Raw genomic sequence first — 11740 nt, forward strand, 5'->3', positions numbered from 1 at the left:
CAAAGCTTTTCCAACCAAGCACGTACAAGGCAACGTGTAAACCTTAAAACATGTTTTGAATACATATGAAATTATGTTCAGGTTGACATTCTGAAGTGTTCAGTAATTTCAGCGTCACAGAGGGCTATTCTAATGTTACTCAAAATCAGTTTTTCCTGGCTTTCCATTACTGAAATGTAGAACTGGGCTTTTCTGTCCCTTATACAAACATTGTCCCAAGACTTCCATTGTTGTGGTCAGTATCAGTCATGAAGAAACTCTTTTACGTTTATGGCACTGTTTTACAGTAAAGCATTTGGATGCTTTAGAATACACTGATCACAGCAAACAGAGCCACAAGGGATTAATTTAGTAGTCATGTGTCAATTGAAGGGTGCATGTTTAAGAGGGTTATAAAAGCACAAATACACAAACACATAGGAAGTGCTTTTGGGAACAGGCAGTCTGTACTGAGGTCTCCCTTTTATGAATTGAACAAAAGACACACAGCAAAATATAAATTACAGTAAACAACAGTATGGCTTTCTGACATCTGTGCAGCCCAATCCTGTGCATGATTACTGAGAAACAAGTCTCATTTTGTTCAATGAGACTTGCATCCAATTAAAAGTACACAGGACTAGCTTTTCCAGTGTAAAGTTTGCTTCCCTAGCATAGTTCACTTTCCTACTAAATGTAACGTGTGAGGTGGAGTTAAAGATCACAATAATTAAAAATAAGGATTGTCAAATTATCCAAGTAGTTGCTCTGGTGTAAAGTATAACAATCATGATATTGGTAAATGTAGACAGAAAGTTTTGTTTCTAAGGACAGAGGAAATCCATTCTCACATTTACATTTCCCTTATTTACCTTTTCAGTTTATATCAACAATTTCCAGATGATTTTTGCATTAATACTGCATTATGCTTTTGAATAGATTGTGATATCAAACTATACTGTCTAAACAAAAAAAAAAGTTTCCCCCCCCAAAAGGAAATGCCACACAGCCTGTGTTCCCTTTTTTTAGTAAATGAACTAATTTTTGAGGTTGAATTTTTTAATACTATATACTTTCATTCTGATTAAATTTTTTACAACTCTGTTGCTAAAATGAAGCTACTGTAACAGTTCACAACAGTTTAACTTGCAGACTTTTATAGGATTCTTTGGTATAGTAGGCGGCCATACATGGTTGTTTCCCTCCAATCTTCAGCAATGACCTAAACTGAGTTTTAACAAATGCTGACTTTATAGAAAAAGTCTTTGGTTGCACAAAGCCAAGTTCTACATTGAAGCATTTCACTTGTTGCCTTACACAGTTGTTTCTTTTCAATATATGGCATACTGCATACCACACAGGTTTACATACATTGTGTGATGGCAATTTGATTTTATAAATAACTTTGCCATCTAAGACTTATCAATGGTCTTAAATACTGTGCTTTAAAATTACTGTAAAATCCCTTTTATTCTTTTCAAAAGGTTTTAAAAATGTTTTCTCCCTTTTTTATTTTACAGTAAACAGAATTTTTCTTGTAGGCCTGAATGAAGTAGCTTAGCAGAACAGTAATACTGACAAATAGCATCATAACACCACTAGCTAACATTAAATGGAGGCAGTGAACATTTACAGTTATGTGAAACATCACACAAGACATCAGCAAAGGCAGCAGCTTATGTCAGTCCAATTTCTTCAAGTACACTACGAGGGGTCTCCGCTTCCTGTGAAAGATAAATTAGAGAATGAACAGATCTCGTGTTCTGGTAAAAGCACACATGCTGAGTCAATATGGGTTAAATTCCATATGAAAGCTAAATTCCATATGAAGGCTATGTCGTGTGAAAATTCACCAGAGATACAGAACATCTTACACTTTAATAGTTATGTTTTTGTAACAATTTGTCTTTGAAGGCTTGACTCCGCCTTTAGGAGACAATTCAGCAGATAATTACTTCTATTGCCAAAAATATTTCAATACACTTCTGTAAAGTTTGACAGCTACACTTAAAATAATGAAGTAACAATGGAGCTTGTTAGATACAGTCTGTTAAATTCTACCACTCTGCTCAGCTAGGTGTGGACTTGTCCCAAGGATTCTTTGTCAGGTGGAAGTGACTCTTCCTCCAAAAGAAAGCTACACTGAGCAGTAGGATACCACCAAAAAGGGGGGGGGGGGGAACCTAAGTTAGCAAAGTTTACAAAAAACAATCCAATCAAGAGACAACCAACCCAAAGACAACAGATATTTTATGAGGAAGTGATGAGAAATGATCTAGAACACTGCCATTGATAAAGTCATTTTGGATCAGGTGTTTCAATGCTGCAAAATTATTTTGAGGGTTTTTTTTTAAATATTTAACGTGGCTTTTAATATGCTTGAACTGATCTTGAAATGTTAAGCAGCAGTTGAAGGAACAAAATTATGCTCCTAATTCCTGAGTCAATAGAAAACTATCATGTCTATTTTTAATGTTAAATTAAAAGCACAGCAATTTCTGTATTACCACAAAGTGAACACTTACTTTAGCATCCTAAATAAGGCATGGACCAAAAACAAACAAAAAAATGAAGTTAACAGTTTGCAACCACTTCTGAGAAAATGCAGTATTAAAATGTGCAAGAACATTAAAAATGTATTCTGTAACAAATGAACTCATGGATTTCAAAGATAAATTGTGAGCTAACTTTAATACAGAACTATTGGATTAAAGATGATTAATTAAATCAATTTCAGGTTCATCACCTGAAGGCAAGCTCAGGCAACTGTCAGGGGCTCAGGGCTAAGATACCTACCTTTATTACATGATTACATACTGATAAGTCATCCTTCTAAAAAGTTATAGAAAAGGGAAGGAAGCATTCTGACCTATGCAAAATAGTTCCACATGTGTAAGAGGACCCAGGTTCTCCTAGAATCTCCAGATTAATGCAAATGTTGCTTACAGTTATCAGTATGACTGGGAACCTACCACCTGATTTAAGCCACAACAGACAAATTGCTGTAGGGAACTGAAAACCAAAGAATATGAAGAAGTGTTACATCATGTTCTTTATTAACAAGTAGATTCAGTGGAAGAAGGGCTCCTTTCCTTCCTATTCATGTGGTAGACTACAGTTCTCACAAATGGACTGGCTCAGGGAAAGGTGGACTGCTACTGGCCGAACTATGTAAAGAAACCCTTTCTCTCCTCCCCCACTAATGAACTGATCAAGGAAGAGCTGCTGCCTGGAACATTTCACGGAAAGTGGATTCATTCACAAGATCTATTAGGGCTTAGAGTTCTTCTGGATTGTCCTCAACAGGTCCTAGGAGAAACTAACTTTGTGTTGCAAGCAGTAACAAACATTTTATAAAGGTAAAGGCTCGAAAGCAAGTCGAATCCGACACTAGGGTTGCAGTGCTCATCTCCGTTTCAAAGCCGAAGAGCCAGCGCTGTCCGAAGACGTTTCTGTGGTCATGTGGCCGGCATGACTAAACACCAAGGCGCATGGAACGCTGTTACCTTCCCACCGAAGCAGTACCTATTTATCTACTTGCAGTTTCTTGTTTTCGAACTGCTAGGTTGGCAGGAGCTGGAACTAGAGACGGGAGCTCACTCCGTCGTGTGGCACTCTGGGTCTCGAACTGTTGAACTACTGACCTTCCACAGCCTGCAGTTCAGCGTCTTAACCACTTGAGCCACCGCAGCATTTTCTAATTTTCTAATACCTTACAAAAATGTAAAAGTTGATTTCTGCTTCAAACTCTAAAACCAGTGTACTGTTGGGTATATATTCTCAGTTAGCAGCAGCAGCAAAAATATCTGAGAAAGTTATATTATAAATTGTTATAGATTTTCCGGGCTGTATGGCTGTGGTCTTGGCATTGTAGTACCTGACGTTTCGCCAGCAGCTTGTTCTTTTATTCTTGTCTAGATACTACTCTGTGTGGTCCCAATGTAAACCTGTCCACATGAAAGAGCATGAAAGACACTGCAGACTTGGTCAACCTGAAAAATCAGCAGTGGCTGAAGATAGGCTAACTCAAACAGGACACAGTATCTTATTCCAAGACACTGAAAGGCTGGACAACACATTCAATTACCATGTCAGATTACACAGGGAAGCCATTGAAAATCATAAACATAAACACAATTTCAACAGGAAAGAAGAGAGTTTAAAAATAAATAGGGCATGGTTTCCTGTCCTGAAAAACACAAAATGCTCTACATCTTACAACAGCACTACAGATAAGATTAGCATGTCACAGCCAGGGAAACTCTTACAAGATAATGACTCAGCCCTACCCCACCTTTCTGAGTAGATATAAATTACCTGCCTACCATTTTTCTTCTCACATTGACACAGAGAGTACTCAATCTTTCTGTGTTATACCTCTGAGGATGCCAGTCACAGCTGCTAGCGAAACATCAGGTACCACAATGCCAAAACTATGGCCATACAGCCTGGAAAATCTACAACTAATGAACGCCGGCCCTGAAAGCCTTTGACAACATATTATATTGTAAAGTTGCCATATTTACATATATAGGTAAGTTCACATATTTGAGTAGATGTTTGAAAATGAGAATCATATCTAAGATTGTTTTGAATAACGCTGTTGAATTTAATCATTTTAGAAAGTGTTTCACATGTTGTAGGTTTGCAGATCAGAATTATCGGAAGACAAAGTGCACAAACAGCAAATATACCATAGCAGAGAGGTGGGGAAAAAAAAGCCATTCACATGAGCAGTGCATGCAATACTTTATTACAGACATGCTATGAAGTCTAATGCATAGTCATTTACAAGCATGCAACTGTATAAAGCTATAAACAGACCATAACACCTCATTAGCACTCCATGCATAGTATTTTAATGCTTCTAGCATAAAATAATGCAAAACAGCATTTACCATATTTAGCCATAGAAGCAATTAACATCTTGGGGAGAAAAAAAGAGAGACAGAAGGAGGCAGACAGGCAGTCTTTATAATGGGAAAATTTCCTGTATGATTTCCTACTAATACGACCCAGAATGCTGCAGATTCAATATAACTTCTTCACTGTAACCTAAATGTCATGTTAATACTTCAGAAGTAGCACAATACCATATGACATCTGGTTTTTTCTACCCTGTGTGGGTGATTTAGCTAAACCCCCTCCTATTTTTAATCACCTTTTAGAAAAATGTCAGTCTCAAAATTTTGAGTGATATAAACCGAAAGATTTTTTCTGTGTTTGCACTCTGTGCATTTTAGCCCAAGAGTTTGAAGCTAGCAATGCTCCTTTTTATTTACAACATGTTTAGGTCTATGGATGCTCTTTTATGTTTTTCAACAAGCTATGAAAGACTTATAACTACAGTGTGGGGGTTAGCACTGTTAATATGCCGGAGATGAGCATGCAGAGCTACTCCAATATGATAATAAACAGGACACAGCCCTGGCATATACAGGAGGTCTGTATGTTCATGAAATACTGTGATCTTTGTATTTACGGAATGTGTACATTAGAGTTTCTAGAAATGCAAGGATCCAAGTATTTCAATTAAAATTCAATAGGTGGGTCAATTGGCAAAGTGTTTCAAAGTAGATTCTATAATATGAATTTGATTAACATTTTTTCAGCCTTCAGTGATTATCATAATGACCAATATATAACGGTATGTTTTGTAAACTGACATTTCATTTAGAAGATCTTAGGGCAAGTCATGGAACCTACAAAAACTGAATTTATACTCAGTTTAATGGAACACTGTACCAAGGAATGAGTATTTAAAGTGTAAAGTTAAGGTCAGTAAATTATTTCAGCTTGAATATTACATGCTGTCTCACATACTTGTGATAAGATCTGGATGTTTTAACATAGAAATTATGACATGCTGACAAGACATCAAATTGTGACATATGGAAGGAAAGAAACAAACATGGCAAATGAAAGGAAGAGAGAATATACAACAGCAAAAACAACAGCGTGATATACACTAATTTGTTCAAGATGATTGGATTCACCAAGCTGAGGAAAGTGTTCTGCCATGAGTAAGTCAGCTCTATCGCCTCTCTGTATGCATGATGAAGTCATTTAGTATACTGGGACATTAAAGTATTCATGACGTGGCTACAAAAGAAATACATACATTCTTTACAAATAGTACAGATGTTTCCATGCACACAACTACAATTGCTCTTTTAATTTACTACTTCTAATACATATTACACTAGACCAGCCTTTTGAACTACATGTACCTTACTGAGGCTCAAAAAAAAAAATCACATTATTGGTTTTAGATGTTTAGTTTCATATAGCCTTTCAGAACTTGCTAATTTTTTTAATGACTGCTTCAATTAATGCTTGTGGAGAGCTTACACCATGCATAGGTACTATCAGACATTTTGTTTGGACATGGTTGTGTTATTAAAGGCACCAGAGTTTCATCTGCATACTTTTGATTGGAGCTGACAACCAAATTACCAACAGGCATTTTCATACCATATTTCTGCTTTCAGAGAAGTTTATTTGGAGAAGAGTGATGGGGGGAGTGGAGAGTGCAGTGGAGTAAATTAAACTACTCAAATTTTCAACTCCATACAAATAACTACAAATTTTCAACCATACAAATAACTACTGACTTGTTTAAGAACTCTCTAAAGGCAATCTTTAAACTAGAGGTTAGCTAACATTTACACTTTACAGAGGGTATTCTTGTTATATGTATTAATGCTTCAGTCACACAATGACCACATTCCTCTTAATCCATTTTAAATCACCTGTATTAATATTTAACACATTCATAAAGTATTAACATTCCAAGTCAGCTAACTGTTAATTAACTGTACAGATATGGCGACTTAGTCCTAAGTAGCAGGAAATCCCCAAAGCCAAATTAACAAGATCTTAAATTCCTTTATGTTTATTCTAGAACAGCCTCAGAATAATCAGAGCACTCATAAAACCAATCGTGACAAGAGAGGCTACTCCACAGATCCTTCAGAAAAAAAATCATGCATGCACACTTATTTCAAGGTCAATAACCCATGCGTAAGAGCAACTGGACTGTATTTATTCATCCTAGTTTCTAGTAGTCAAACTGAGAATTTAATTTAGGTTACATCTAGGTCAAAATGAAAGACCTATGTATCCTGGCATTTCTGTATGTGCTCAAGAACAAGACTCATTCCACACAAGTTTCTCTCTTTCTCTCTCTTTCACACACACACACAAACAAAACAAAAACAACAACAACAAAACCCCTGGTCATGTTGCCAGTGCAACTGTTGTTTAGATCACAGTTGCAGCTGAGATGTTAATCCATTTTTAACCTAGTTAGCCATGATTTTCCTTTCACACTAGATACAGAATGAATCCCTGCCCCCAGGTGTCATGCCATCATAATTTTCTGCCCACCTTAAAAAAAATGGTGCATGAGTAGTACTGCTCAAGAAGAATACAAAACTCATATTGAAATTTAAACTTCCTATGGAAACTAAGAATATGTTGTTATGAATACTGCCTAACAAATTACCAAAAGTTTTGGAAGAGATATTTAAATAAATTGTGACAGCAGCTAGAATTATTTATGCAACAAAATGGAAACCGGATGCCTGTCCAAGCATAGATGGATGGGAAAACAAACTTGTTAATGATGCAGTAATGGTGAAATTAACAATTTATATGAGAATTAGATCCATCTCAAAATCTGAGGAGATGGAGTGTCTATTATGGAAGCAGGAGATAAATTCAGAATAAAAAAAGTCTAAAATGTTCTATAAATGTACTGTAAGGCATATAAATGTAGTATAATGCAGAGAAAGGAGAATGTTTTGAATATAACTATATAAGGAAGTGGATTTTGAATAAAATATTTTTATTTTTTTATTTTAATGTGAGATAGATAACAGATTTTCCTTCTAACTTTGGTATATTAAAAGTTCTAGCTAGTATGTAGTATTGATAAAATATATAATATATAAAATGTATTAATGATGAAATTATTGTGAAAAATCTTAAAGATTCTAATGAAGGGGAGGGATGTCAGGGAAAAGTATTTCTTTCTTTGCTTAACATATCTTGTAAGTATAATAATCTTTAATAAATCTAATCTGTTCTATAATCCCTATATAACCCATTTCTTTTCTCCTGTATCCCTTTTATATTATTTTATTTTTTAAAATAAGAAATATATCAACTAAAAGAATAATACTATAATCTTAAAACACACACACATGTGCTGCTGCAGAATAACAGAATATTTGAATCCTTTGGTAATAATAATTATTGGAAAGTACTCAGTGTCCCTTTGCGGTCATCTACATGGAAAAGACTAATTGGTTTCCTACTGCTTGATGGAAGAGGAGAGAACATATCAGGACCTTTTCAAATGCTAATCAGGAGAGCTAAGAAAAACACTTGCCACTTGTATAGTTGTAAGGTAACATGTTGTCCTGATCCCCCCCCTCCCCAAATCTCAGTTTTGTTGGTGTCATCCTAATCCCCCCTCCCCTAAAATCTCAGTTTTGTTGGTGTCAGCAAGGACACCATGGTGATTCACTGTGAAAATGGACAGAAAGGGGTCATTTATTTTATTTAATTACAAGGCATTCCTTCCCTTCCAGACCTATAAAAAAAGATAATCCAAATACCACCATCATCTTAACGCCAGGAAAGATGAGGGTCCCCCCCCCCCCAAGGTTTTGGTTTGTTTTTTTTGTTTCTGAATGAAAGCTTTTGGAAAAAATGGGCTGTTCACAATTTAAACAGGAATGGCGAATGCTACCATGTGGAAACAGAAAAAAATGCATGACTACAGTTCTGAAATGCAGAAAAACCTCCATGTGGAATCAGCCTAAGGAGTGGGATCCAACCAGCTTTTTCATTAAATCTCAATTCCCTTCCATACTCCAGCCCCCAACACACATGTCCTCTGTCCATGTTGCTCCCATGATTCCTTAGTATAGCTTTCTCCTTTTGTTCAACAGTGTAAAAACAGGCTGGATCCAATCCCAGAATTTAGTGCCCCCATATTCTGATACACAGAGATATAAACATAGCTAACAGCCAACAACCCCTCCATTAACTAACTCCAATGATGAATTGCAGGATTATATAGTGTTCTTAGAAACTGCAGTAAGACCTGTTGAACTAGGTAGCTGAAAGTATTCACAAAGTACTGATGCAGTGCATAATAACTTTCTATATATACACACAGCAGGTAAGTTTTACAACTATCGCCATATAATTTATTTATAGCTCCCCTTTCTTCATTGAGATTTAATGCAGATCAGATGTCTGAATTCTCCTAGAGCTTTCTAGAAATATGCATTTTAGCCAGTTGTTGTTACCCATAATTGTTTTGTCTTCTATGTTTAATTCCTTATTAAACACTCCCAGTCCACCGCTGAACCTTTCTTCACCTATGCTCAACTGCCTCACCTGCCCTCCTTCCAACATTAATCGGTGATTGTTCTCTTTTTAGATATGTGTATGCTTTAAGACAAAAACACCCGGTTAAGGCATATTGTGGTGTCGAAGTATTTGTTAAATGTTCTGAAGCCTGAGCTAGTCTCTGGATGCTGCCTTTGAAAAAGTCTCCAAAATGTATGGCAGTTATTAGCCAAATCCCCTAGAATCAGCAAGTCAAACCTCAGATTCTATTTCTTCTCTAATGACAAAGCTATCATATGGCTACAAGGGTCATTCCAGAACTTAAATGACTAAACAAAAGTATCAGACTCAGATCATTCCATATGGGAATCCTAAACTACACAGTCATGGACAATTGTCCATATACCAACATGACTTCTATAGACATTATGCAAACATACTTATACATAAAGTGGCCCACAGGATAGGTCTTCATTTCTGCTTCAACAATGGCACTATCAATTATTGCTGTTTGGGATTGATTACACACACACACACACACCGTCATAGCACAACTGAGGGAGAAAGATAAATTTGTAAGGGTCTGGTTAAATTGCAAAAGTATTTTATTTATTTATATTTATTTATTATTCACATTTTTATCCCGCCCTCCCCAGAGGCTTTTAGCATACACAATACTACTAAATCTGTCATGTGCTAAATTCAGCTACGCTCAATAGCTTAGAGGAGACATGGTGAAACTATGGCTTCAACTAGGGTTGCCAGATATGGATTGGGAAATACCTGGAGATTTGGGGGTGGAGTCTGAGGTGGGTGGGGTTTGGGGAGGGGAGGGGAGGGGAGGGAGTGGGATATAATGCTATAGAGCAGGGGTGGCCAAACTGCAGCTTGGGAGCCACATGTGGGTCTTTCACACCTATTGTGTGGCTTGCGGAAATATGTTGGTCGATCTCCTTTTTGCATCAAAATTAAGCTGTGGCCCTCAAACAGCAGGGAATCGGACGGGGGCATGGTCGGCATCTCAGGAGCTGGTAGGCCAAAGCAAGGCCAGCTGCAAAACGCTGCAAACGCTCACCCAACAAGTCTCAGCTGAGCCTGCCAGGCAGGATGGTCCCCTCCTCCCTTAGACAGGAATGGGAGAAGGGGAGGAATGGAAGTCAAAGAGGAGAGACGGAGCTGACTGCTGAAGTTGAAGGCAGAACTACTCCAAGGGAGAGAGGAGGCAAGGGTGCAGAAACCCCCTCTGGCAAGTATCTGTGAAAATTTTGTGAAGGATGATGGCATCATCAAATTGTAAAAAACATAGTCAGGACCCACATGAGACAACCCACAGCTGGTGGTATTTGCTCGTTATGTTTCCTCTGATGTAATTGCGAAAGAAGAGATGTTGGACTTAGTGGCACTAAAAGAAACAAGTCGTGTTGTTGACCTTTAAAATGCACTTGACAGAGCCTTAGCAAGTGCTGAAATTCCACTGAATAAACTCATCAGTGTGGAGCACCTTCAATGGTGGGGGGAAATGCAGGATTAATTGCACTTATGAAAAGTGATCCGAGCTTTCCAGAGATTCTCCCTGTTCACTGCATTATTCATCATGAACACCTGGCATCCAGATATTTCAAGTATGAAGATGTTATGAAATCTGTTTTGGAAATTGTCAATTTCGTACGCTTAAATGGGAAGACCCACTAACAGTTTAAAACTTTTATTGAAGAACTGGAGCTTGAAGATAAACCCAGTGATGTCTATTTTTACAGTAATGTCTGAAGTAGGTTTGTGGATCTTTTAGAGCCTATTATTACTTTTACTGAAGAAAAGAAAAGATTCTATCCTCAACGGGAAAATGATGAATGGATGCAAGATCTAATGTTCCTTGCTGATATAATGAATCATCTACATATTCTCAATTTGGCACTCCAGGGAAAGGATAAAATTTTCAACTTTCAGAATAAATTAAGAGTTTTTCAAAGAGACATATTGTCAAGAAATTTCATTTACTTTTCCAATCTCAGAAGGAGAGTCAATACATTCCCTAATATAGAAATAAAAGACCACAAACTGGATAGATGAAATAAAGGCTTTGACCAGGTGTCTTGACCATGTGTCCCATGGGGTTCACTTAGAAGTATCCCTTCTATGAATAGAGTCGGAACTAGCCACTACTGTAACTCTGTCCACACAGACTGTGGTAACTCTACCTTCTTGACTATCTTGTAGTATATTTCCTTCTGGTAGTGAATAAAGAAAGTGCTGCAGGGGTCTCATATGAACTCTAGGCCACGGTAGTAGATCTTGGCACGACACCATCATGCCCAGAAGACATGCTAGGGTCATCACCTCCAGTGTCTAAATGTTCAGGACCTGATGAAAGATAAGTGAGAAATTTTACTAACCG

At 37.1% G+C, this 11740-nt stretch overlaps 1 protein-coding gene across 6 annotated transcripts in view; it reads right to left on the bottom strand.

Moving 5' to 3' along the window:
- AP1S2 (adaptor related protein complex 1 sigma 2 subunit) overlaps positions 1-11740 on the bottom strand; it is a 49831-nt gene continuing 38091 nt past the window's right edge. For 3 of the 6 annotated variants that reach the window (XM_015417621.1, XM_015417620.1, XM_015417622.1), the window contains exons 5-6: positions 2505-2513; positions 2-1703 (exon numbers count right to left, since the gene is read on the bottom strand). In XM_015417621.1, the coding sequence (XP_015273107.1) occupies positions 1656-1703; positions 2505-2513 (57 nt within the window). In that variant the 3' untranslated portion in view covers positions 2-1655. Of the gene's footprint in view, positions 1704-2504; positions 2514-11740 lie in introns of all 6 variants that reach the window. The other 3 variants (XM_015417623.1, XM_015417624.1, XR_001482689.1) reach the window with 2 other exon arrangements.

Source organism: Gekko japonicus, unplaced genomic scaffold (genome assembly GCF_001447785.1).
Source record: "Gekko japonicus isolate JY-2015 unplaced genomic scaffold, Gekko_japonicus_V1.1 scaffold18, whole genome shotgun sequence".
Lineage (NCBI taxonomy): Eukaryota > Metazoa > Chordata > Lepidosauria > Squamata > Gekkonidae > Gekko > Gekko japonicus.